Source organism: Athene noctua, chromosome 25 (genome assembly GCF_965140245.1).
Source record: "Athene noctua chromosome 25, bAthNoc1.hap1.1, whole genome shotgun sequence".
Lineage (NCBI taxonomy): Eukaryota > Metazoa > Chordata > Aves > Strigiformes > Strigidae > Athene > Athene noctua.
In genome coordinates, this window is record NC_134061.1 from 1,518,108 (window position 1) to 1,545,324 (window position 27,217).

The 27,217-nt window shown below is 49.2% G+C and overlaps 1 protein-coding gene across 3 annotated transcripts; it reads right to left on the reverse strand.

Moving 5' to 3' along the window:
* CDK12 (cyclin dependent kinase 12) lies at positions 1-26,949 on the reverse strand. Of its 3 annotated transcripts, none has more exons than XM_074926658.1 (14): positions 25,458-26,949; positions 18,499-19,383; positions 14,369-14,545; positions 12,714-12,853; positions 11,957-12,127; positions 10,896-11,085; positions 9,972-10,028; positions 9,323-9,424; positions 7,893-7,970; positions 7,328-7,444; positions 6,581-6,712; positions 5,582-5,796; positions 3,417-3,866; positions 1-898 (listed from the first exon to the last, which is right to left on the reverse strand). In XM_074926658.1, exons 1-14 carry the CDS (start codon positions 26,507-26,509, stop codon positions 237-239), a joined length of 4,428 nt encoding a protein of 1,475 aa, XP_074782759.1. In that variant the 5' UTR covers positions 26,510-26,949; the 3' UTR covers positions 1-236. The 3 variants fall into 3 exon arrangements, with proteins under 3 accessions (XP_074782759.1, XP_074782758.1, XP_074782760.1); XM_074926657.1 differs by having other exon boundaries at positions 1-925; positions 25,458-26,948; XM_074926659.1 differs by lacking the exon at positions 1-898 and adding an exon at positions 2,019-2,540 and having other exon boundaries at positions 25,458-26,948.
* Between the last annotated feature and the right edge of the window lie 268 nt (positions 26,950-27,217).

Sequence of the window (27,217 nt, forward strand, 5' to 3'; positions counted from 1 at the left end):
TGTCACTAACCAAGCGCGAGAGGTTTTGGCCAGCGAGACACCCGAGCGGGGACCCTACGGTCAGTCACGGGGTGCCCGCCGGCAGCCTAGCAAGGAATACAACGGGGAGCTTTGCAGCAGCTGAAATGCGAACGAGACCTTGCTCTGGCGAGGAGAGAGAAGAAAAAAAAAAAAAAAAAAAGAAGTCATGTCGCTAAAGGTGGAGAGGCGAGGGAGGGGAGGACCGGTGGCAGCGCTCAGTAAGGAACCCCTCTGCCCCGCCCGCCCCGCGGAGGCACTCTGCCAGGCCCTCGGTACGCCTTCCCGTACGAAGAAGTCGCCTGGGTTGGGGCACCCCAGTTGGGACCTGTTCCTGCCCCACTGGAACCGGCCGTCCCCGGTCCCAGCTCGCCGTAATTTTGAATTTTGGCCTCTGGATGTACCAGCGTGTTGTTGCTCCCCTCGGCTTTCGTAAAAGATTGCCCGACCGAGTGTATGGCGACGGGGACTCTGGCGAAGCGGAGGTCCTGGTCCCCTGGAAACTGGACAGATCCTGTGCCCTGGTAACTGCTCGTCTCCCCAAGGTGGCTCACGGAGCCCAAGAAGGTCCTGCTTTTCCCCAGAGGCTGGGCAGAGGGTTCTAGTAGCGTCTGGCCCGAATTCAGCTCCTCGGCACCAAATCCCCCCTCGGAGCCCTCGGTGCTGTAAGTCCTGGAGGGGTGGGACCTGCCGTAGTCCGCGGCTCTCGAGGCTTGGTGGTCGTGCGTGGCGTGGCCGAGCGGCTCCGTCTCTTGCTGGGAAAAGAGCTGCAGCAGCGCGGCCGTCACGGCCGGGTTCAACTCTTGGGCTGCGCTGGTGAGGTCGCCCTCGGAGAGCGGCGGTGGCGGCGGCGGCCCGGGGGGCTCGGGGGGTCTCTTCTCTGGTGGGAGAATGCGAGGAGGACAGGCTGTGGAAGGGTTACTTCTTTTAAACACCATCTTAAAACATCACGCGAACAGATATAAATACATTTACACGAAAATAAATTTTTAAAATTAAAAAAACAAAAAAACAAAAACAGCCTACCGAGACAGCCCGTTCTCGAGGACTGCGCTGGAAAAGAGGCGGAGAGTTTTAAAAGCTGCCGCTCGTTGCAAGATCAATGCACACGTTCATTAACGTTCTCCCCGTCCTCGCCCCGGCCCCCACGCTCCCAACTAGTCGCAACAGCTGTCCTAACACATGGGCACCCGTGGAGGGAATTCCTGCTCCGGGATCAAAGGCTAACGCCGAGCAGGAGCCAGATGTGGAGCCACCCGACAGCACACGCTCCCCCAAAGCGCCGGGACGCCGCCGCTCCGGCCCCGGTGGCTGCCTGGGCCCCGGGGTTTGGAAAAAAACACAAAAAGCAAAACCCAACCCCGAACCCACATCCTGACTGCGCCCAGGATGGACTGAAGGGAGTGGGTGCGCCCTCTCGCTCCTTACCAGAGCTGGCCCTGATTTTTATATTTTTTTATATATATATTTTTTTTTTTCTTTTACAAGTTACATTTCCAGCACACAGCCCAAAACAATCTCAACCCACAAATGTTCGTGTGCAATGTACAGACGGTCCCGGAGCACGAGAAAATCCTTTTGCCTGCCCCCTCCCCTTCTCCCCCAGCCCCCCCCCCCCTCCCCACTTCCAAATGAGACCTGAAGTGACAAGGATTTTGGTTTCAAAAGAACCCCTCCTAGCGCGAACAAAAGCACCCTTCGCACACCCCCACCTTCGCCACGCTCTTACTACTTTGTGTTACTGCTTTGGAGCCAGCAGGAAGAACAAAGCAGGCTGGCGAGGCGGTGGGGAAGGCGAGCAGAGCTCCGGCCCTCCCCCTGCTAAGGCACCAGAAGTGACACCGCGGAGGGGGGGCCGCGGGTTCCCGCAGGACCCCCCCGGATCTGCTCCCGGTGCCTCACGCGCCGGCTCCGCTCCCCAAACCAGTCCTGACTCCTGCAGAGCAACACAACTCAACTGACTCGGTCCCGCTCATCACAAAAGGATCGGCCACACGGTGATTAAAGTTATTACTGACGATGATGTAAGAGGCCGCGGACACCTTGTTTGAATCAGATCCTCAAATCATTTGCAAAACTGGTTATTAAAAAGGTCAAACTTTATTGTGAAAACCAGTAGTCTTCCAGGACCACCCCTCCACCCGTATCAGTCAGTCCACTTTAAAACTAGATTGTATTTAAATCCAGAAAACAATCTTCAGGTAATTTTAAAGCCAAGCTGATTTGGGGACAGCATATCATTTAAAATAATTATAAACAGAGAACAACGTTATTTAATCGAATCTGCTCTACAATAACCTAGTTATCTTCCAGTACTAGGGCAAAAAAAAAAAAAAAAAAGCAAAAAAAAAGCATGATCACAACTGGCTTGTGGTGGGCGGGTGTGTTGAAGGCACGAGAACACAGCACGTTCAGCTACATTGCAGAGGAGTTGTGTATCGGGCCAAAAGAGGCTCCCTGGAGAGTCTGAGACATACTCAGGAGGCGCTTCTAGAATTGGGTGAGGTCGTCACAGGATGTTGCTAATAATTCAAAAAATCAACAGAAACAAAAGACATGGAGACATTTACACTCACCTTTGGAAAGGAAATCCACGAGTTCACTGATACAATCAGGTCTTTTAAACATGCCTCTTACTTGCTCTACAAGAACCAGCCCTTTGGCTCAACCTCAGAAGTCGCTGAGTTTCAGGACTCAAAGCCAACTCTTGTGTGTAACCAGGCACACGGGGGCTGCGTGCACCGTGCACGAGGTTCTTACACACACAACTGCCACTACCCCTCCCAGCACTCTCCAGTATTTTAGTTTTCGTGTTCTTTAAAATCATCTCCACGCATTTATTTTTTTGTTGGTTTTTTTGAGAGGGCAGGAAGGGAATGGTGAGAGTTGGGACAAGCAATAAAATGGGAAAACTCACAGAGATTCAACATCCTGTGCAAAAAAACTACCTGAACGTGTAAACTGATGACAGGGGGCATCAGAGGTAAGACTGACCCTCCAAACTTCCCTCTCATTCTTGGGCAACAACCAAAACCTTTAATCTTCCCTGACCCATTCACAGTGGAGCACTAATGGATTTCATATGCTTCGGAGATGTGAAGCCAAGGAAGTATTTTTGTGTTTTGGCTTTTTACAGCTGTTCAAACCTCCCGAGCAGTCCAGCACTTCCCGCAGGGAGCGGGTCAGTGTCTTTCTCAGTCTTGAAATCTGAGGTTTTTAACCCCATTCTAGCACCCAGCACCTTTCCTCCTCCCACCCACACCCTCTGCCTCCCTCTGTCACAGCACTCGGATGTCTCGAGGCCGCAGCTGAACTCGAGGCACTGGTCTGGGATACTTTAATCGTTCAAACAAGTGCACGGCATCCAAGATGCACAAGCAACGCTCGTGATTAATTACCTGTACTTTCCTCCGGATGCATTGTAGGGGTTTTCCTCGGCCCCCGTTGCTCGCTGCTCTTCTCCCCGTTGCTCTCCTCCAGGCTGATAACAGGCTCCTGGCTCTTCATCAGCTGACTCAGCAGAACGGCCAGCACGTTCTGCATATCTCCCTGAGCGCTGGCTGCTTCTGGAGTCACCTGCTCCTCCGGTAGCTGGGCCTCGGCGGGCGGCTCCTCCACAGCTTCCTCCGCCGCCGCCACCGCCTGAGACTCGTGCTGCTGAGTGGTGGCTTCTGTCAGAGCGTTGATGGACTGGTTGAGAGCCTCCAGCTGCTGCTGCATCTCCGGGTTAGAGTGTACGTTCAACAGCTGGGCCATCTGGGGGACACTCAGATCAGTCTGGCTCTGCAGCAAGTTCAGTAAAACAGCCAGTTCGCTCTGATTCAGCTGCTGGGTGATTTCTCCAAGGCCTGCAGGAAACACGAGCGGCATCACAGGAAGGTGAAGCGAAGCTGTGCCACGTGGCTTTGTAATCGCCACAGGGCACATCCCAGTAAACACCTCTGGGGCCCCGGGGGAAGGCACCGAGGCTCCGGGAGGAGGATTCCAGGATAGTTTGCTCAGGTTTCCACCAGTAGTTTGCCCCCCTCAAGGCCGCGCTCAGCTCTGAGCAGCGCTGCAGCAGCACCCCGTGGTACTGCGCACACACTGCACTCGCCCAAGGCTACAGCGGGGAACTGCTCTGTTAGCCGCCCAGGGAAATTCCTCGCCACCCCCCTCCAATCTATCAACATCTTGTTAAAACCAGCCCAGCTGAGCCAAACCTCGGTTACCTACCCGAGGGCACCCCGAGAATCAGGCCGGTGGATGCCACCGGTTACGGCAGCAAGGCTGAGGACACACGATGCCGAGCAGAAGCCCTCAGCCCCCTTTGGTGGCCATCGGGGCAGCGCATCCCCCCGGTCCCCGCAGCACGCTGCAGAGCTCCCTCCCGCCCTGGGAAGTGGGTTTCCCGGGATAAGCTGCTGTTGGGGAGGGAGGGAGGGTGTGTTCCGCTGACACAGCAAAAGAAATTAGGTCAAGCAGAAGGCAGTTCCTCGCTGAGAGCTGGCCTGGGATCAGAGGACTCTGTCCTGACCCACAAGCACCCAGGTTAGTCTAAACTCCAACCCTGGAGCAGCATCACCTGCCCTGGCACCATGCTGGGGCAGAGCCTCCTGAGTGACAAGTGACAAGGCTGTCCCTTCACGCTGACTCTAAGTCAAACTTTTTGAGAAGAAGGGTGCAAAGGTTTGCTTTCAGAAGCTTAGAATTCAGCTCCTCTTGCTGGTAGGCAACTAAGAACGTGGCATTCACTTTTCTCAGCTGTTTGTTAATCCAACCACCACCTTTGGTCCATCTGCCACGTTTCATTGAACACATGGATTGTGCATTCCCTGGAGCAAGAACTGTCTTCCTTGTTACTTGTCAGTAAAACATCTGACACAAAGGAAGCTTCAGCCCATATCTGGGTTTTTATAAAGCTTCTACAGAACAATCAGCACGGTCTGGGCAGTTCTGTGTATCTCTGCATTCCCAGGAACCAAAACATCTCCCCTCCAACTATTTTCTAGACACAGAAGGTTGGTCACAGATTTGGAAACCGTGCAAAAGTCTTGGTCCTGCATGACTTTATGACTAAGTGATCTTTTCCACAACAAGCAAAGCGCAGTAACGCACACTTTTGCCTGCCAGCCTGTTACATCCCATGCCCGATCTTTGTATAATCTGATCAATAAGATCAAACTTCAGCTCATTTGTACACCCTTTACACGGCTGCACCTTCCAGCCTGTTATGCTGCCTTAAGTGACTAACGACTCCTTCCATTATCCTGGGTGAAAACATGCTTCTGAACCACTCCTGTAACTCACAGAACAAATTCACAGTCAGCTCATCAGTGAGTGACTTTTGAAGGCTAGCCAGAACGCTCTGCCGCCAATAGTTTTCACAGGAGAGGGGAAAAAAAAGGGAAAAAAAAAAAAAAAAGTCAGGATAGGAAGATTCTGGAACGTCCTTTCTGTAGAAATAGAGGTGAAAGAACCAGACTGGCTTGAAAACAGACATGAGCCTCCCACACCCAGAGCAGAGAGGGCAGGGAGGTACCACGTCAGGAGGAGCCTTTCACAGACCCGACGGGGCACTGACCTACTGCATCTCCAGCACCAGGCTCCGGTTTGAGCTGGGCAGGCTGTGGGTGCACAGGACTGCTGTTGTTTTTGACAGGGTCTGTGCTTGTAACAGAGGTAGTTTCTTTCCGAGAAACTTTTGATAACGGTGGCTCCTCCACTGCAATCCCACTTTGCCGCTGCCGTCGGCGTTTCTTGCTCCACAGCTCGTGGCAATCCTGCCAGTGGGGAAGGCTGGAAGAGAACAACACTTTGCTGTCAGGAAACATGGCAAGAAAACCAATTTAATCCTCAAAGACCACAGAAAGTTATTAGTGCTGTAAGAGCAGCACAGCTGTTCCCCTGACTGCAACCATACTATTAAACCAAGAAGGGGCGAGTCCTAGAACCAGGAAAGGCAGCATAATTGCATGCAAATTATTTAATTTGCACTGGGATCTCAGCTCTGAATGGACTGGGTTAGCTACAATGCACACAAGCCCCAGTGAGCCAAGTCTGCCAAGCTTTGAGAGGCCGGTGGCTTTAAGAAAGCAGCTGCTTTTAGGAACTCCAAAGGAAAGAGGACTCAAAAGCTACTGCCACGCTTGCACGCAAAGCGGCCAGAGCGGAGTTTTATAATCAGTCTGACTGGAGTGGGAGAAAAGAGCTGCGGTGTGGTACTGCTCAACAGCCACTCTTCTAGTCAATTAACAAGCAGCATAAACGAGGCCTGGCCAGTCCTCCTTGGCACAGAGGACAGGGATATGCTACATGCTACTCTTGCATGTCTTCCAAGAGTTTCAGATCGCCTTACAAGCATTAAACTGAGCTTTATAAAACCAGCCTGTTATCAAGCAGAAAACCAACAGCACAGGAAGAGCTGCTTGCTCAGTCATATGACAAAAGGCAAGGGCAGACTTGAGAAAAGAAATCGTAACTTAATTCTGACTGAGAAAAACCCAAGGCCAAGGCAGTGGCTCGCTCCCAAAGCTCACGAGCAGAGAGCCCACTGCGGTGGAGGATGCCAGCTGGGACTTACTCTGGAGGTGCCATTTTGCTGAGGTCAACATCCTTGAGGAAGTCACTCTGCAAGGCCTGTTCTGCTGTGCAGCGCTTGCCCGGGTCCAGCGTAAGCATGTGGTCCAGCAGGTCGAGAGCAGACGAAGGAATGCTGTGCAGAGAGTTGGAATAAGGCTGGGTCAAGGGGCTGTTCTGAGCAGGGCAGAGCCTGCTTTCAGAGAGACCTTTCAGGCCTAAGAGGAATCCCTGCAGTCCAGATTTGTTACTACAGGACGCAGCAGCTCGAAGATATCACCAGAACAGACACCAGCTACGTGATATTTTGTCTAATTTTTGCTATTTATGAAGAGCAATTCTGCTACAAATCCCAGAAGATTTTTACAGAGTTATATTCTACCCCCCTAGAGAGCACATCTCTGGAGTCAGACGGCCTCAGTGCCGTGAGAATGCCACCCTGCTTCCCAGTGGGGTTCCCGGGGGGGCTTCCTGGGGCAGACCCTAGCTGGAAGTGTCACAAGCTGCTGAGGCAGGATGCCCCTCCAGCAGAGTAGATATTTAGAAATGGGAGAACAACCTCAATTCCAGCCTTCCCAGATGGGAGAAGCCCTCCTGGAGAGGGCTGCCCGAGGGCAGAAGGCAAGGAGGGGAAGCACTGCTTTATCCTGCCAGGTAGACTAGAGCCAAAGGAGAGCAGATGAGTCGTACAACGTAACAGAAGGCCATTACCCCCACGCTGCCACTTATCCTCTCTTCTACCAAAACTCACAAGGAGAACTCCTCACGCAGGCGCCTTCGGTATTGCTTCTTCGGTTTCATAGTGTTGAAGTAGGGCAGCTTGATGACATCTGGCCACACCGCTGGACAGGGGCTCCCGCAGAGCCGGCTGAGAACCAGAGAAGCAGAGGATGATCAGCTGGTGGAGCACAGCTCGGGGGAGGACAGTCACCAACCCGAAAGAAAAAGCAATTTACTGTACCAAGAACCGGGGCCCGGGCACAATTCATAACCCTCAGGTTAAAAATGAGGCATCGGGAAGAGGAAAAAAACCATCCAACACAATGCATTTGCAGCGTGAGGTGTGATTTAGGTTCATGATTTTTGCACTCAACTAACAGCAGCAAAGTTTACTGAGGGTGCATACATTAGCAGCCACACACTCGGTGGTAGGCATGGACACCTAAATGCCTAACTATTCCCATCTGCAGTTACAGTCACTGGCTGGTCCCATTTTGCAGGCAGATTAGAGAGAGAGCTCTTATAACACAGAGACTGTGTGCACGAGCAGTTTCTGCAGTACCTCTTCTCATAGGCATGCATGTGCAATGCTTTACCTGATTAATTCAAGCTGAGCCAGTTCCAGATTGGCTTGGAAAATAGGCTTCTTTGTAAACAGTTCCCCGAGGATACAGCTGGAAAGAGGAAAAGCAAGAGGTCATGACAGCAAACCCTTGGGATGATCGTTTGAACACTGCAGCGTTTCTGTTCAGAAGCAGCTTTGCCTGAGGAGAGTTATTTGCATGAGGGCTTGTAGTTGAGAACTGACAAACTAACCTATGTGTACAGAGTCACCAATTCTACGCAGCTGGGAAATAACACTCACTAGTAGGCTGGTTAACATGTCACAGGCTTCACGCTTTAACTCTTTGCTGGGAAAGGAGGATGTGTCAATAGCAGGACAAGGAAAACAGCCAGGCATCTCATTTTTCCTCCAGATTCAGCCCGTTTATCTTTTCAACTTTACTGAGGGATATCTGCTGGCTCAAAGTATCCTCAGCTGCCAGTGGCTTATTGTTTGTCATTGTCCACACAACGTTTGTACGTGCACACAACATTTCTACAGCTGGAAGGGAAAGAAGAGAAGGAGGGAGGGGACAACTCTGACTCATTCTGGCCTTAACATCTACCCTTAAGGCTCTGACAGGAATGACAATTGGGTGTCAAACACAGCTGTGGGCTGACACGGGCACCTGTCTGCTGGAACTGGGCTCATCTGGCACAGGACACCCAACAGCAACCGGGCCTCAGAGCCGAAGTTTCCAGGAGGAATTATCAGGGCCTGACTTTGACCAACCTTTGTTGTTTGTGTGCTAAGCTCTGCTGAAAGTTTCCCTGCGAATATCACAACAGGAAGCACACTGGGAACTTCCAGGCCCACTTCTAAATGCTGAAGCCTCGAGGGTCTGATTCTGAATCATTTGGAAAAGTTGTCATCTTTGTGGCTCAACGGCCCAGATTCCTCCCGTTCATGGGGCTCCCTACACTACCAGAAACCTGAAATCTCTACTTTAAAGTGTTTCCTAGATTTGGCTGAAAAAATTAGGCGACGGAGCAATTCGAAGAGGTTACAGAAAACCTCTCAACTAGGTCATTAGAACCATACCCTGAAGCTATGACCAGCACAGAGTAAACTTGTCATCCCTTCTGATCTTCGTGGTCCCTCGCTACCAAAGGTTGGTTGCTCTGGTTTTTGGATAGCGAGGACAGAGACCTTTCATGCTCTCACATGTCAACACCAAGAAAAGTCTCATTCTAGGAGTTTCTGCTAAATGGTATAGCTTTAGTTTGGTGATACACATCTACTTCCTCAAAGCACAGAATTTTGAAAGTAGCCCTACACTATCACAACACACTCTGCGTAGCTGGAACAGATCCAGTCTCAGGAACTAACGCAAATCAAAGACCACCTTCCAGCAGAACTGTTCTATCTGTGTGCTGATGTTCACAGCCCAAACAGGACAAGAGATACAAACCAGGCACTTACCCACAGCTCCACACATCTATGGCTGGTGTGTAACGCTCCTCACCTAGCAGCAATTCTGGAGGTCGATACCACAATGTAATGACTTTATTTGTGTATGGACGGCTGGAACGCAAGATACAAATGTAAACTGATGACAAGAGCCACAAACCCCTTACAAACCGTAACCTGTGCTTTCAAACTGCGGAATTAGGCATGTCAGTAGAAGCAGGGGGCTTTCAGGTGCCCAGACTTCCACAGCACCTGCCCAAGTTCAATACAGCTGATGAGATATGACAGATTTTACAGGTCTGTCTGTGGGCACAAGACAGTAGAAGTTGCTGGTACCCAAGACTGGAAAATCCTGACCTGCGACAGGCAGCAGCGGGCTGCCATGACTGAATAGTGACTGGTCACAGAGCAAAGCGTGGTCCGTGGCAAGCAGAGAACTTTGTTTCCTTATCAGCTGGTTTGTCTAATGAAGAGCTGTTAATACCAGCCAGGAATATCTTTTTCCAACAGTTGGAGCTGCATTACACCACTTACACTGGAAAGCATTTCCCAGGCAATGCCAGGACTTCCACTTGAAGGGACTATGTGGATATTAAGAAGAAAGGAGCTCATCCCACCTAGGCAAACCGTTTGCCCCTTCCTCCACCCCACTGTGCCTCACCTCTCCTCTGAGCTGTAGAGTCGGGCGAGTCCAAAATCTGCAAGTTTGATTTGCCCACTGAAAGACAAAAAAAAAAAAAAAAAGTCAGTGGTTTGAATCACCACTGGGCTCCCAGGCTGCAAGCAGTAAAAAGTAAGGAAATCCCCCCCCATGTAGTAGAAAGGCCTAACAAAGCAATGTTTGCAGTAATTACTTTTGAATATGTCTGACTTAACTTTCCAGATCCCGCTTCAAAGAAACAAAAAGAAAAAAAAAAAAGCAATAATTCAGTCTCATCTTTATCACAAACCCTCCCCAAAAGGCCCACGTCCCAGAGAAATTCTTTAGATGTATATCCAGACATGTGGATGCAATTATGCACAGTATTACTCTCACAAGCTCAAAGTTTTGTTATGGATATCCAGATAAAGACTTGAGAATTAACAGCGAATGAATAATTGTGACATATTCTGTGATAAACTATGTTACTGCCAAACACTGCTATCTAAAGAAGAGAGAGCATTCATGGAGAACTGCTGCTTCCTACCTTAACCCTCAATGGTTTCTCTGCTACAAGCACTTCCAATAAACAGTATTTTTGCCAAAATACCATGGAGACCAAGCGTACACAGAGACCCATTTACTTCCAGTCAACATGAAAGAAAATGAACTGTAAGGAGCTGCAAACGGTGCAGGAGGCTGTGAGGGCTGCTGACTCTGCGGCAGGAGCCGTGTCCTCAGCCAGCAGCAGCACCCAGGAAAGCCGCTGCTTAATTACAGCTTAATTACAGCCCTGGTGGAAACACGCAGGGTTGTGTTCCTGCAGTGGATCAACCCCTACAGCTCTCAGGCACAGGCAGGGTGAAGAGCATGACGTGCTCTCAGCCGAGCCCAGGCAGAGCGCAGGGAAGAGCTGGGACAGAGGCGTATCTACTCCCAGCTTACCTGTTGTTCAATAAGATGTTGGAGCACTTAATATCTCTATGAAGGAAGTTCTTTTTGTGACAATAATCCAGACCCTCCATTAACTGTTTCATGAAAGACTTGATATGGTCCTCTGAGAAATGTACCAAGCCAGATTCTAGCAGCCCCATTAGGTCATGGTCCATGTACTCAAACACAAGGTAAAAGGCACCTGGTATAACAAAGAGAGAAAGGATTTAAGACAAGAGAGGAGAAACAAAAGAAAAGGAGGAATGAAAGTAGATTCAATTGTTGAAATATTCTTTTTTTTTGTGCACTGTTGAGCGTGTTCTGTTGGCAGTTTTCTTTAACACAATCTTGTGATATTTAGGGCTTACTGGGCATCCTAGATCTTTTTTTTTTGCCCCCCCCCCCACTCTCAAAGGGAGAAAAAACCCAAACCAACTAAGTAGCCCCGCTAATGCATCAAGCTGATATCTGAAAGCAAAATATGCCCCCAAAATAAATTCCTCTGAAATTCTGGGCATCTTTTCTGATCTGGTTTTGCTTTCAAGCTAGTCTGCTGAAGGGATACTGCTAGGTGTGGCTTCAGCTGACATTTCTGTTGCTCCCGTCTCGCTCATGGAAGAGAAGGCCCCAAACAAAAGGTAGTGGGATGCAAGAACACCCTTTTTCCCCAGTGACAGAGGACAGAAAACCTTTCACACCATTAGTAAGTTTGTGGCCACTAATCAGTGTCAAAAGTAACCCTGTAAAGGTTTGGGTTGTTGTTTTGGGTTTTTTTTTTTTTTGATTTTAAGACAGCTCTTTTGTGACTCTACAGGAACGCAATGCATCCTTTGAAGTCCATGTCTACCTCTGCCCTGCAGTGCGACAAATCATTTTGACTGGAATCTATCCTTTGATGTAAGGCCAAATCCAGATGCCAAACTTGCCGGAACTATGTATATGAAGGAGGAATGCAAAAAAAAAAAAAAAATCTACACCGGAGTTTATTCTTAGTGTAAAACTAAAAAATCTAAACAACTGAAGTTGCATCACCTCTTTGGCTAATCAAAACCACACCCTGCAGCAAATACTACCTTTGTCCTTCTTGAAATCCAGTGCATCTTGTTTGTCCGTGACAATTTCCTTCATGTTAACAACACTGCGGTGGATGAGCTGCCGGAGGATTTTGATCTCGCGGATGGCCGTGATGGGGAAGCCCTCCTTTTCATTGTCCAGTCGCACCTTCTTGAGAGCCACCAGTTCACCTGCCAAAGGATCCAGTGTCACAGCCCCCGCACACATCACTGCTAACAGGGGGCAGCTGGAAGCAGCTGTGAGCAGTCAACCTCCACCAAGAAACAGCAGAGCCTGCTTTAGTCACCACCCGACTCATTTTTGTTAAATCACTCTGTCACAAGTTATCACACCAACAACCAGACAGGTGACACCAGAGGAAAGTCACACAGGTGAACATAAATTTACCCCAGAAACCACTCCAGGCCCTTTCACAAGCTCTGCTACAATAAAGTCTGACTTAAAAAGCAGGGGTTGAGCCGTGGCTGTAGCCACCACAACCGTCAGACCAGAGGCCACACCACAGACCCAGGGCACACGACTCCCAGGCAGAGGGGGCAGCTGAGCACTCAGCTGGGATTTCAGAGCTTCCGTTCTTTCACCCTCTTTGAAAACACCTGATGTAAACACTTACACCAGGGCTGGAACCATTTCTAGTTCTACAGGTATTTGTCACTAACCAGCAACATCGCTACGGCTGGGCTGGGTTTTAAGCACTCCTGGAGGAACAAGGCCTTAAAGAAGCGGAGTCAGTCTGAAGCCACTCGGCGCCCTTACCTGTGTCCTTGTCCTTGGCTTTGTACACCTGCCCGTACGTCCCTTCTCCAATAATCCCAATGATATCAAACTTGTCCACGCAACGCTTCCCCCAGTCGCTCTCCGTCTGCCTCCTTTCCCCATACCGAGGACAACAGATTCTGAAAGGGGGAAGAGGGCTGTTAGACACCCGAGTGCTCCACCTCACCCGCCATCCCACAGCCACATGCTTTAAGCTGTACCCTAAAAACAGAAAGCAAAGTTCAGGCACCCTGCCTTTACACTCCTAGCGAGTGTTCAGGAGACTTTAATGAATTATGCTCTATAATTTCAACAACTCCAGATACAGCCACTGCTATACAGGACTATTATCCTTCTATTTTATTCAGACACTAAAGCACCCCAGCCAGAACACTCTCACTATCGAATCTTTTCACTTTGGTTACACATTTATCAGCTGCATAGGGCTAACGAGCAATACACTGCCCCTCCTGGGAAAATAAGTAGTGCAAAGAGGGGGGAAGACAAGCAAAGTGGGTATTATGCCCCCTCGTTTCCACAGACTTTGAGGTGGCAGAAGCATTTTGCTGGAGGGGGCATGCAGTGAGCTACACAGATTTCTACAAATATCTCATTGCATACTTCTAACAGAGTAGCTTGAAGGAGAAGCAAACCAGTATTTCTATCCAAAAAACACCAAAGAATTATGCTACAGCAGGACAAAAAAACAGGGTTTGAAATCTTTTGCAGAAACACTGGACACTTGATTTTTGTTTAAAACAAAGTGCAGCTAGCGCTCTGTCCAAACGCCAAGGGAGCTTGCTCCCTTGACAACTGCATAAATTTTGTTATCGGGGGAGCTGTAGACACCGTGCAATGTGAGCTACACTTCAACCGTGCATGGAGAAGAGGTGCACGTCTCCTGTCTGGAATAACCAGCCCCCAGAAGCACCACGAGCTCTACACAGGGACACTCACCAGGAGGTTTCCCTGGCCTGCAGGCTACAGGCCCAATCCAAAGAGGAGAAAGCTTTCGGGGTAGATGTGGCTGGAGATGGAATATGACACACTCCAGCGATTTCTACCCCTGAAAAGGTCAAAGGGGAAGACAATAGAATCTGTCACAGCTTCGCTACAATGCCTGAAGCGTACGTAGGCTCCGTTTGGGTGCACAATTTACACCACCTCCTCTAACTGCTGTACTGTTAGCTCTCGAATAGATGGGGCAAGTGGCCTTCAACTGCGAGTGGCCCACGTACAAAACAACCCACAGCAAAAGAGGTAATATACCATAAGAAAAAACAGAAATATGAACCTGCTTTCTCCACATTTCACTTCCCTCAATACAGACAACACTTGGACGAGTCTGGGGCCAACAGAATTTTGATACAACTGAACTAAATCCGGCTAAAGATTTCTAAGTAAGTGCTCGTTAAGCGTCCTCCCTGTGCAATAAACGGCGGGGAGGCTGCTGAGAGCTGGCAAAGCAGCTGCCAGGTTCAATTTCAAAAACGATTGCCCGTTCAGCAGCGCCGTCCCCACACAGAGCGTGCAGGCAGCTCTTCCGGGAGAGCTGGGGGAGACTTACAGCTTGGGTAAAGCTACGCTGACATCTGTGTGAAGAAACAGAAAACCTAACAACTCAAAAAAGCCAGGAAAGAGAAAGCCAGCCTTACTTTGGTCTCTTTTTGAACGGTTGCTGAGGTGGTGTGGCTGCCTTTGGTTCCGGGGAGTCAGGAGGAGACGGGTCCCCTCCAGGGAGCTCTGGAGGGAGCGGGAGGTCCGTGAGTAAGTGTCGTGGTCTCTGCTCTCTATCTTTCTTCACAGGTTTTGGAGGAAGAATCTCTTTTGGACTAAACTCCGAAAAGTTAATACAATACAAAAGTCAGACTTAACAGCCAATTAACGAACAAACAAACAAAAAAAGCCTGCTGTAGGACAACAGCTCTCTATTTGAGAAGGTGAAGTTTAAGAGCCCAAGTTTAAGTGCCAAAATTAGCACAGCCAGGTATAAAACAAATCAGCTTTAAGTTTTACAAATGATAGTACATCAGGAGAGAAAAGTGTTAGGTTTGAACCCCTGTCTTCAAACACACAGCTCTCTGCAACTAGAACTTGCTCAGTTTGCACAAATAAGTAGTTACTCTGAGTTTCCTGTAAGACAGTTCAGGTTATCAGCCAGCACCCACTTTCTGACCCTCACTTCCTCTATTTAGTCCATTTATTGTAATGAAATTAAATGCATGACTTGTTAAGGACCGCTATAAATACAAACCCACAATTAAATCCCTCTACATAAGTAACTTTTAAACTTCTTAGCAAGGACTGAAATCAACTCTAACTTGTGAAAATTGCTGAGAAAGCAGAAGTTGACATTTTTTTCCTTTTTTAAAAAAAAAAAATCAAATTACCAATCGCATCAGAAGCTTGGTTTAGACTGGCAAGAGTCTCATAAACAGAATCTAACGTCTCTCTCATGTATGCAGCGGGGAGAATTCCTGGGTCTGAAGAGTCAGGAATTTGTCTCCATGCGCTTCACCAGGAAAAGAAAAAGATTAAGAGATACCAACAACCTTCCAAGGTTCATTTTTAGGGCAGCCAGCAGGAGGTTTGCTGTTTGTCAGCATCACCGAGTCTAACGCTTCAGCACGGAGAACTCTGCGTAAATGAAGTGATGGAAGTAGGTCGTTTTCCCATTTTTTTTTTATTAGACGATGCCTAATCTGCAGGACAATCTCTTGTGAACTACAGTTAAGAAAGAAGGAAGACAAAGGAGGATGCTATCCTGGCACAGAGCTCTGACATCTGTAAAAAGCTGGGGGAGCAACATTATCCCACTGCTAAGGAGCGACCAGGCAGCGCAGGACTAAGCGCAGGTCACGCCAGCCCCGAGCTGCGGGGAAGCAGCATGGGGTGGGGGCACTGCTGCCAGCACTCCCGAGCCTAGAAACACCCCAACTGGCAGAGCTGCACGGCCTGAAGCTCACCCCCATTAACTACCAATTCTTAATGTGCACAAGGACACCCAGCCGGGTCACCTCAACGAGGTGAATCCACATTAAACCTCTGCAGAGGTTCTTCAAAGCCGGGCCTACAGCTGTACGCAGGAGGCAAGGGGCTTTGTTCCAAGCAAGCAGGTCAGCTAGGCCTGGCTTTGCTCTATTTACAGCTTTCATACGTGTATTTGAAGCATCCACTACTTGCAGATTGAACGTTCACAGTAACAAAACCAGCAGTTGTTTGACTTTAGTTTAAACTACTTCTAACTGGCAATTAATTTGTTCCTGATAGTATTTAGATATCTAATACATATGCTAAGCTTAGGCCTTTTGACCCTGTCAGAAAGATTCAGCCTTTTTCCAGACACACATCAAAAGCCAACTTATTTGTAAGACTTCTTGGGGAGGGCGAGGGTGTGTTTGTAGGTTTAACCTGCAGGTGCCCAGCCTTCCACCAGGTCTCTCCCGCTTGCCAAACAGTTACCATTCTCTCACTGTTACCTGTGCTCAGTTACATACAGCTTAGTTAATCTATTTGTATATCAGCACTAGTGCTACTAGATGGTCACTGTAACTTTAATTGCCCACAGAATTGGGATTTCACCAGGCATTTCTTTCAAAGCGAGAAAGTCAAACAGACCCTTCAGAGTTGCCCAAGCAGAAAAATGACAAAGTGCTAACACCAGCTGCCTGACAAAGACTCCTAGAAGCTACCTCCCTTCTTCCCCTCCCCTAGAATAGCAGGAATGTGACCCGTCAGGTCTGCATTTTTAACTGTTAGCGCTGCAAACAGTCAACCAGATGCTCCCAGGAACCTACGGAAGGGATGTGACTTCCCAGCGCAACGTCAAACACGGCCCAAGTTTGTACCACCTGCTTCTCAACAGCTCTTCCTCTGCCCCCGCTAGGTGAAGGGACCCACGACACACCCCGAGTGCTGCCAAGTCTAAAGGCGTTACAGACAGATGATGAGTCTTGAGAGCTCAGCAAGCATCAAGAAAAGTTAAAGGGTCTCCCATCGAATGAGGCGGTTTTGCACTTGGACACTTCAAAGCACGTTTCCAAATCCTACGCTCACCACGGTCCCAGAGGTGGAGCATCCTCCCAGTCTCAGCATATAAAAACAAAAGTTTATCCAAGACAAGTTTTGTTCATAAATACAAAGGCAGCTGATTAAGAGTGAACTCCTGTACAGTCAGTGCCGTAGGCAACTGCCACTAGCCTCAGCAAAACGAAGCGGGATTTCCCGTCCTTTTATCGGGAAAAAGTCACCGTAAACCCGTTTACTAAGCTTAGCAACCAGCTGTATTATCACCCCCACTCCTAAGCTCATAGTGATGGCAGAGATAAAACACACTTTTGGAAAACTAAGCCACACCTGGGTAGTAAAAAAAAAAAAAAAAGCTTTAGGTGTGAACAGCTAAAACAATAAAATACAGTATTTACAGGACAATTTCTGTGTTTGGAAATAAGGGATCACACAGCAGGATCTTGCTTAGACTGGCATTCGAGTGGGGAAAATTCTGCAATCTGTTAAAAGCTCCTGCTCATCACAGATACGTTTAAACTAAATAGATATTTGCTGAACATTACAGCTTAAGAAGGGCAACACAAACATGCAGAAGCCCAACTTTTGTGTCGATCACAGCGACAACATTACCCTAATTTACATCGATACCAGGAGAAACCATGAAAATCAATTAAATAAATCTGAGTATGTAACATACTGTGTTCACTTAAAACCACGGGGTAATTATATCAAGTCATAACTATCGTGTAACACACTAGTCATTAAAAAGCCATGCTTTACTAACCATCTTTAGTGACAGTTGGAAAGATACAGAAGTTGTTAGGAAACTACAGGCTAAACAGATCAAGTAGAAAAAAAAAACGTATCAGTGATGACCTTATGTTAAGAGAACTACGACATACTAACAGCTACAAAAGGGAAAAAAAAAAATTGTTTTTCTTCTCCTCCACCTCTATTTTGGATATTCTGTTCCTTTGCCCTCTTCCCCCCATCAAAGAAAACCCCACAGTGAGGTTTTTTTTCAGACAAGTTCGTATTAGAAGCCAAGATCACCACCAGGCAAGACCCAGAGCAGCGAGAGCTACAGTTACAGGACAGAATGAAGTCTGCATGTTTTGATTATAAATGATAGGAAATGGAAAGTTGAAGTAGGTGTGGTTTCACTCTTTCATTTTCAAACTCTTTTTCAAACAAACAGTACCTACTTCTTAAGCAATAAGGAGTGTATTTATTATTCGGTAATTGAGACAATACTGAAGTTAAACCAATGCCATTTTTTTTTACATGTGGGCATGGCCAGCATGTTCAATGAATTTGGAACAGAAATAACTCTGTTTTGTGTTCTTCTACTGGAATTGTTAAGCTCTTTCCTGTTACTTAAGTACAGGTTTTGGAGGAACTAAACAAAAAAGAAATTTCAAAATAAGCCTGTGCAAATGGCTGCAACGCAAAGGGATGCACGATTCCGGATCCGTGTTTCGTTCCTGTAATAAACACGAACAAAGGGTGATGTGTAACTTTTACTAACCACCATTAAAAGAGCAGCCAAACCTCTCTTTCTCACCAAGGTAAGATGTAACTACCTGCACAGGATCATAAAACTCTCCACATAGAGCTGACGAGGCCAAAACGAGGAAGGGCCGTGCAAGAAGGCATTTATAGCAGCGGCACAGTCCTCAGCGTGCGCTGCGGGGCGAGCTAGAACTGCCAAACTAAAATCTGTTTACTTCAATGTTTTGCTTTTAAATGCAACCGGGATGCTCTCGTGTGACCTTACCTATCCAAGTCATCTTCCCCAACTAAAATAGGGGGGAGCGGAAGCGGAGGCAACGTTGAAGTTTTCAGGTGTGGGATAGCAGCCGTCACAGACACTTGTGTTTTTGTAGCGACTTGGACAGAGGACTGAGAGTTCACCTGAGAGGATAAAGTAGACGTCCTTGGGTGGGAGGAGGATGGCAAAGACGTCGGGGCTGAAGGAGGGACCTGAACGGGAGTCAGTTGGGATGGTGGCAAAGGTGGAACAGCAGGTGACGGAGGCAAAGGCGGCAACGGCGGGGTGGGAGGTGGCGGCGTGGTTGTCGGCAGAGGTGGAGGAGGTGATTTTATTGAGGGTAGTGGGGGTGGAATCTCCTTCTCTGCTGTGTCTGTCTCTTTTGGAGATAGGAGGTCCTCTACCACTGCTACAGGCTTCAAGTCTTTTGTTCCCGTCTGTTTCGAATCTCTAACTGGAACAGGATGTTTCCTCTCAGAGTTTTCCTCTGCCTTGATTTTCGTTGTCTCTGCAGGGGCTTTAGTCTCTGCATTCGTATATAGTAAATTAACTAATTCTGTATCTGAAGATGATTTTTCAGATTTAACAGTTTTGATGGCCTTTTTAGATTCTGTTCCAGACTCCTTAAGTTCAGCTAAGCTGTTCTCCTTTCTAGACAGGAAAACAGGGGAGCCCTTTGCCTCCTTCCCATCCACCTTGGCTGCAGCTGCTGCCGCTGCCGCTCGCTCCTTTTTCTTCCTGCTGAGTTCTGCCCCCAGGCTGGAGTTCAGCGGTAGCCTCGTCGGTGAGATACTGGAATGGCGACTGCGTGACCCAGACCTCTGCTTTTTACTGTGAGATGATGAGTGCCTTGAATACCCAGGGCTCCGGCTTCGGGACTTCACAGACTTTCTGTGGAGAGAACGGGGAGAAGGTAAATGAAACGAAGCATCTCTCAGCCTCTGAGCTACTCACCAACATCAACAGCTCTCTTTGAAAATAATCTGGATCCATTGTTTGTCAGCTAAGTTCAGGGAGTCCATAACACCTGTCAGGAGAGACTAAAGCTACTGAGAGGAGTTTATTGACTAAAGCAGTACAAGTTTCTCGTCATCACCCTGCCTTCCAGTGTCAGGACTACCCTCACAATCACACTGTTGAGACAGAAATGAGGGATCAAGATTGGACAAGCCTCAAGGTAAAGACGAGATCACAGAGGCACGCACTGAACAGAAGACTTCGGTTGAGAGGTTGAGCTGGCAGTTTACGAATCTTTCACAGTAATTACGTACAACTTTAAAGGAAACAACGGATGAAATATGACTGCCCTCACGGGAATGCCGCCTCAGGAAACGTCTCACTTCAAGCTAATTTTTCCCCCTGGTTCCTTTACTATCATCAGAACTCAAATTTGCATATTGAGATTGAGAAGTAAAAAAAAAAAAACCAAACAGGAATCTTAATTCTGTTTGAGGTATGTCCACAGGGTCTCAGCCTTCCTCTACAATACATGGGCTCTACATTAGGTATATATGCAGAAATAAAAAAAAAAAAAAACAACACAACAATCGCACACTAAATCTGTGTCATGATACAAGCAACAAGCAAGGCAGGAAACACCCCGCACCACCAGCAAACCCACCGTGAGCTCGGGGTGAGCCTAGTCAGGAGACAGTAATAACCACAGGCTCACTGGAGACTGGCGTGGAAACAAGATAAAACATAAAATGGAATTGGAGACTGATACCGCCAGTGCCCACTCCAAAATAACTGACAAGACTGAACTGTTTCCTCCACTTGAGGAGGAACTAGGACTTTGCAGGTTACGAGACAGCATCCTTCAACTGCACGCGTGGTGGGCTCTGGTGGGTGCTCAGCTGGGTGAGCCAACAGGAAAATGAGAAATTTTGAGATCAGACGCTATGAATAGTAGAAGAGAAACTAAGCTCAAGGTTTATATTTTTATTCTGTGATTTATTACGCAGAACATATCTAGTTTTGAAAAGATGGAATTCTCTCAAAACAGTTCCACAGAAGGTATAAAACCACCTGACAGCAAGGAGGTTTATCCACAGTAGCTGCTGGGGTGATTCAACCATACTGAGCCATAATTAACAGCAAGGTCTAAACTGTTCATAGTGCTACACAAATTAATATTATCCTGAGACAACAAACATTTGGAAAACGAACTGAAGAACTGAGACAGACCAATGCAAAGCTCCTGGCCAGACCCCACCAGCACCTTCAAGAGTTGTGACCCTGCCCTGGAGGTGAAGGGTCTCGCTGCACAGGGGTGTGGAGTTCAGCTGAACCCCCTCCCCTCGCTCCTCCAAGCACAAGCATCCTGCCCTCACACGAGTAAGTACAACCCCAAACCTCACGCTAACAACGGTCAAAGAACACCACAGCTGTAGGTAGTCCTTACCTTTAGACTTGCAAAATAAATAGACAGCCAGAAGGAGAAAAAAAAAAATATCGTGAAGTCACTCAACTATTTTCCTCTTTAACGCACCGTTCTGTGATGGGAATGCTGTCTCAGGATTGTCTCTTTTTCCAAGGTTTCTGCTTAATAAATTAATGGTTTCAGACACAGTTCACCTGCCACATCCCAACACAAAGCTGCCAGGAGCTGAAAAAAGCCATTACGTCTTCTCTGTGCTCAAAGACATTTACAGGCGAAGGAAAACATTCCTAATGAATCCTGTAGGATGTAGTTTACTGCAACCACAAATAGTTTTGGGGTTAGCATTCCCTACTGCTGTTGTTTCAGGATTGATTGTTTAAGATGTTGTGATACTCAGTTTCCTGCTCCCTGCCTCCCATCCTCCCCCGTGATGAGCGCCCAACAGTTACTCCAACTCAACTGGTTGCAGAGCAACGTTCTCAGCAGGATCACTCAGCCGATCTATCAAGGAAACTTCTTCAAAAGTCCAAGTTTTACCTTGTTTTTAATAGTGCAGCCACCAAAGTCACCTGCATGGACACAAGCGAGGGAAAGGTAACTCTGGGGCGTGCAGACAGGACCCCCCTCCTGCTGCTGCGGAAGGAGCTGCCCCGCAGAACCGGCGCCTCCGAGGGCTGGGGGCGACTCCCCGCCCTTCCACCACGAACGAACCCGCTGCTCTGTTCCACCAGGACCAAATCCCCGTATTCCCCCTCCCCGCAGTCTTCCCTGCTCCACAGGCACCACTCACGCTTTTTCTCTTCAGCTGTCGAATGATAATTACCTATAGTTATTATACAAAGGGCTGTTGTTTCTGAGCCCATTTTCCAGCTTGGTGTTTACGGTTTCTTTGTCAGACCTGAAAAAGGCACCGCATCCAGAAGCTTGCCTGCTTTCCCAGCTCTATCAACGCAACCAGTGACAGACCACTCTACCACAAACCTCACCTCCAACACCACCACGGCGCTTGCTGAGGGGTGGTCGACCACAGCAACACTTGCTTTTATCACTGCTGGGTATCTCCAAAAAGATGCAATCAGACACAAGATGCACAAGCAGATTTTGCTTTTTGAAGACAGTCTTTCCATCCTCCGGAATGATCTTTTCGTGGCTTTACCTGCAGCCAGTTCGTTAGCACTTTTACCCCGTTCACCCTTAATGTGTGTTAAGGAAACGCTCTACAGCTTGCTTACCTTGCTAAGATGATCAGAGATGGGTGGGGAGCAACTCGGGCACACGGACGGTTCTTTTTTGGGATAAAAATACTCTGGGGTTAAAAAAAACCTCTTTGTCTCTAGCACTGGAAACTAGAAATACAAGATACTAACCATGAAGACTGAACATAAAGAAGTCAGAGATGATGGTTCATCTAAAAATCCAAATTAAAAAGCATTAACTGATACAAACAGAAGATTGGAATGGTCTTTGGAAGAGTCCTCCAGACCTCCTCATGCTGAAAACGAGCGCGGCTAGTAGCCATTAGCAGAGGTGAATCGGCTGGCAGAACAAAGCCTCACATCTACATACTTCCCTATCATCCACTCTACCAACTCCTGGGAACATCTACAGACATCCAAATATTTTACCTGCTCCAAGCCACAACGGAAGTTAAGAGTAAAGTGGAAACTCCTATCTGGGAAGCCTGACTGCATGCCCCATGCTCTAATTGCTGAGGAAAGAAGCTCAAACAGAAGGCCAGCGTTTCTGATTTATGAATGCCCGATGACCTTTCCCCGTGGCAAGGATCTGTGTAACAGTGGCCACCACTACAGCACGTGCACACCCTCACACTTAGCTGCTATACTTAGTACAGAGCACAACCCACCTTCAGCGAGCTGAACTCTGGAATTTCTTCTTCTAGTTTTAGCTGCAATGACAACAGTTGCTACAAGGAACGGCAAGCCACATCTGTTATTTTCCCTACTGACCAAATCATCCTCATTTCCTCCTAAACTGAGAGCAAGTTGTTTTGCACAGCCATTTGAAATGGAAACATTCTGTATTTTCTCCAATCAGCACAGCGCATTGATTCAGTTTCCTAACACTGTATTTCGGACGTGAAGATTAAAGAAAACAAGAGAACGCACCAAAAAAAAAACCCAAAACCCAACCGTATTGTCAGTCAGTGGAAATAATTCAGTGTCCCAGAAAAGCCTGCGTTTCCTCCTCTGAAGAATTTAAGCCAGTCTGGTGTTGGCTGCCTAAGTGAGTGTGCCAGTTAAAGACGTTTTCTCTCCCAAACTGTTCCTGCCCCTCTGCAGGAGCCAACAGAAGAGATCACTAAGTCGCTCCAGAGCTACTCTGGGGCAAAGTCAGCTGCTCCCATTTACACCCTCCTCTGCAGCAGATGAACCAAAGCTGGTGAGGAAGGCTCAGCCAGCCCCCCCCCTCAGGTGAGCTCCTCACCAGCCATCAGCAGAGGGGCAGCCCCACCTTTGGCTTCAGTTTGACCGTGAACTTCCACCAAGTGCCTCACCGCACAGGCTGCAGGCTCAGCGAAGCAAAACCAACAATGAATTACAACTTACAGTTGTAATATATGGAAAACACATTAAATTCCCTCTGTCCCTTTACTAGAATCACTTCAGGTGGATGTTTTCTGAAAGCATAATCCTTATTTTTTTGTTCTGCTTTAGAAGAACATCACAGTCATTAAGTTATCTGCCCAGAAAAGAGAGGAGCAGGTTATCAACTGAAGTCAGAATTCAGTACAAACTGAGTGTAAACAGTAAGTAACCTTTGGAATCTACTTTGGTTTGGGGTCTAGCACTTTGTCAGTGAAGCAAAGATGCCCTTAAGGAGTTTCTTACGTGGGTATGTAAGTTCAGGGAAGCAGCACAAGGTGCTTCAAAGTTGCTCCCATAATTAAGATCAGGAAGAGATAACTGCTTGATTTCTCAAGTCAGAAGCAACTAGCCATTTACAAAAAGTGCAAGATTCAGGTTATCCTGGAAAGTGAAGCAACCTGGTGGGAAAAACACGCCTCTATATATCACTGCAGTTTCCACATGGTTTCTGCCTGGTTAGGGCTGAACACAGACATTTCACAGGTGCCATAATATACAATTACATCATGAAGTGTGTGTGTGTATACACACACGCACGTTTTCTACTACCATATTCTCACTCTTCCAAAAGCATTAGCAAATAACACGCAAGAGCAGTGCCGCCAGGACAAAAAGGATTGAGGGGAGGGTGAAGAAAACATCAAGGACTATCCCTCAGAACCTCTCGGGTGTACCCAGAGAAAAGAGGGCAGAGGAGAAACAGCCTGAAGGAAATCTTCACTATGTAAAATCACAGCGGAGTAAGTAGATTTTACGTAACAGCTTCCCAAAACCCAACACACCTCTCTCACGGCAAGGACAAAGGCACTATTTCAAGCCCACTGGGGAAGATGGTATCCCTGAAGTAAAGAGAAGAGCTCTGGTAACAAAGGCCAAATTCCAAAAGCCCCGAGTTGGGAACTGCTGATCACATAAATGCGCTCTGGAGGCTGCCCCTTCACTCGCAGCTCCTGTTTGGAGCAGAGGATGCAGTACAGCTAACACAGCACAGAGCATTTCTATAGCGATTACATTCCAGGTCAGATCTTAATTGCCATGGAGCTACAACCAAAGCTCCACAGCACCCATGGTGACAACTGGAAACTCACTTAACATAAGCTGAGGCTAGGAAAAAAAAAAAAAAAAAAAAAAAATCAACATTAGACTATGTATTCGTGCATGTAACAGGACAATTAACAAACACCTGAAATAAAACACGCAGAACTACCTTCAAATAATAGTTTCCTTCTGTAGCAAGGTTACTGACCAAAGAAAAAAAATGAGAAAGTTATAGTTAAGCCAGAATACAGCTGGTTCCTACTTGCCCTTCCAGAATACCCCGATTTCAGAATGGAAACAAGAAACTCTAGTACTGAGAAAAGAAAGTTTAGGGCAGGAAGGTGGAGTTTACATGTGGTCATCTAATTCAAGGGAAGAGAAAAGACAAGTCAGTTGAGAAAGAGCAAAATACACTTGAAACAAGCCACCCTCCCGAAAACTGTGATCAAGTTCCCACACGTAGTAAACAGGTAAAGGCTTCCAGAGATAGGTGAAAACATTCTCCCTGGCCGAACTTCCTGCCAGGGAAGCGCCTTAGATCCCGCACCAGGAGCTGAACGGCTCCGTCCCCCCTGAGAGCACAACCCTCCCCAGGAGCCTGGGCCCTTCTGCGGGGGCCACCTCCAGAGGTGGGTGTAATTTAATCCCAGGAGCTCAGTCAGCCCTCGGCCGCTCTGCTGAGAACCAACATGGACGCTGCCCAGGCCAGCCAGGCAGGCGCTTCCCCAAGTGTGAACACCATTTTCAAGGGAATCGCCACCGACCCAACCACAGCGATTCCACACAGATCGCTCTGCCCCCCAGTCGGGCAGGCAGTGACCTGGGCCCCCCGGAGATGAGGAAGGGGGTTAACCCCTCCCATGCCCAGAGCCACCCCAACCACCCCCAGACACCTCCCCGTTGCCCAGGGCAAGGAAAGCCCCGTGGAGAGCACCCACCTGGCGATGGGGCTTCGGCTCACAGAGCGCTTGGCGGCAAAAGGGCTGCTGGAGCGGCGCCGGCCGTAAGGGCTCGGTGACCTCCCGCTGTACGAGCCGCTGCCTCTCTCGTAGCTCGAGGAGCGTCTCCTGTTATAGGGGCTTATGGACCTCTGCCGCCGGCTGTAAGGGCTGGGCGAGCGCGTGTTCGACTGGTAAGCCACGGGCTCCTTGTAGGGTGGGCTGATGGACTGCCGGCGCGAGGAGCCGCCGGGGCTCTTCCTGTAGGGATCGTAGTTACTGGATGTGTGAGAGCGGGGAGGGCTGAGGTCGTACTCCTGGATGTAGGAGGCTCCTGAGGGGCTGTCGTCCAATTTAGGGCTGTCAGACCATTTTCTGTGAGGACTTCTGGATTTCCGCTTCGGACTGTCAATCGTTTTGTAACTTTTTGGAGCATCCCTTTTCCGATGGCTTTTACTGCGCTCTTTGTGGCTGGACTTGAGCTCCCGATCCTTCCTGGATTTCTCCTTGTGCGCTTTGGCTGACCGGGACTCCTTGTTGCTACTCTTTGAGGACAGTGACTTGGGGTGCTCCTCGCTTTCGAGGAGCCTCTTGGAAGAGCCCGATATTCTCTCCTTGGTGGACCCTGACCTGCTGGATGCCTCCAGGCTCTTTTCTAACTTCCTCTCTTTTTCCGCCTGTTTGCTCTTCATCAGCTCACGGATGCGTTTGTGCTGGTGGTGCCGGTGCTTCTGCATCCTCTCGCTCCTGTCCGCTCTCCTTTCCTCGTTCTCCCTCCTGTCCAGCTTGAGGGCCACATCATCCGAGAAGGTATCCGAATCCGAACTGATGTCATCGTACTCCACCAGCGGCTTGATCATCGCGCCCAAGGGTGCCGCCGCCTCCTGGGCTGCCAGCGGTGACTCCTTGGAGTGCCTGGACTTATGCCTCTTGTGCCTGGAGGCCAGCCGGTGCCTCTCCTTGCTGTTCGAACTCCCGCTGCCAGGCGCGTGTTGCGAGGACCCCCCGCCGCCCCCATCCTTCTTGCCCCCATGTCTCTCCGGATTTGGCATTCCTCCTCCACTGTGCTCGAGAGAGGGGAGGGGGGCAATCCTCCAAAACCCCCAAACTTCAAACTTCCTCCGCGCCCGCTCCTCGCACCATCCACCCCGGCCTCGGCCCTCCCTGCCGCCAACACCCCCTCCTACATGGGGAGCGGGGCAGGGAGCGCGGCCCCGCGGCGGCTGGAGGCCCCGGAGGAGGCGGAAGGGGGGGTGGCAGGAACCGGGAGGGGAGGGGGAAGGCCACCGGCCTCACCGCCTCATCCGAGGGGCCCAGGCCCGGAGGGCAGCGCCGCCGCGGGGGCGCCCCGGGAAGGCGGGGCCTGGGCCCGCGATCCCTCCCCGCTCCCTCAGCACCGGGCGCCCGGGCCCCGCGGGCCGCCGCGCCAATCCCTCAGCCGGAAGGCCCACGGGGCACCGCCGCCGCCCGCGCCCCCCCTTGCCCGGCCCAACCCGGCCCGGCGCGGCCCCGCCGCCGCCCCCCGCTCACTTCCCAAAGCGAAACGGCTCCGCGTCCAAGGGGGGCACCCGCCAACTCTCGCGAGACCCGGCCGCCTCTCGCGAGAGCGCCCCCACCCCACCGCCCGCCGCTCCCGCGAGATCTCGCGCGCGGCCTCTCGCGAGAGCCGGGGCCGGTGACGCGCGGGTCAAACTTTATTGGGGCGCCCGGCGCGGACAGCGCCTGCCCCCCCCCCCCCAAAACAAATCTTTATAGAGGCG

Excerpts from the sequence above, each read along its gene's own strand:
- CDK12 (XM_074926657.1), bottom strand. The coding sequence starts at position 26,509 with ATGCCAAATCCGGAGAGACATGGGGGCAAGAAGGATGGGGGCGGCGGG. Across the intron at positions 11,086-11,956 it reads GGATTTCAAGAAGGACAAAG|GTGCCTTTTACCTTGTGTTT; the intron begins GTAGTATTTGCT and ends TTGTTATACCAG. Across the intron at positions 7,971-9,322 it reads ATAGATGTGTGGAGCTGTGG|CTGTATCCTCGGGGAACTGT; the intron begins GTAAGTGCCTGG and ends TCCTCTTTCCAG.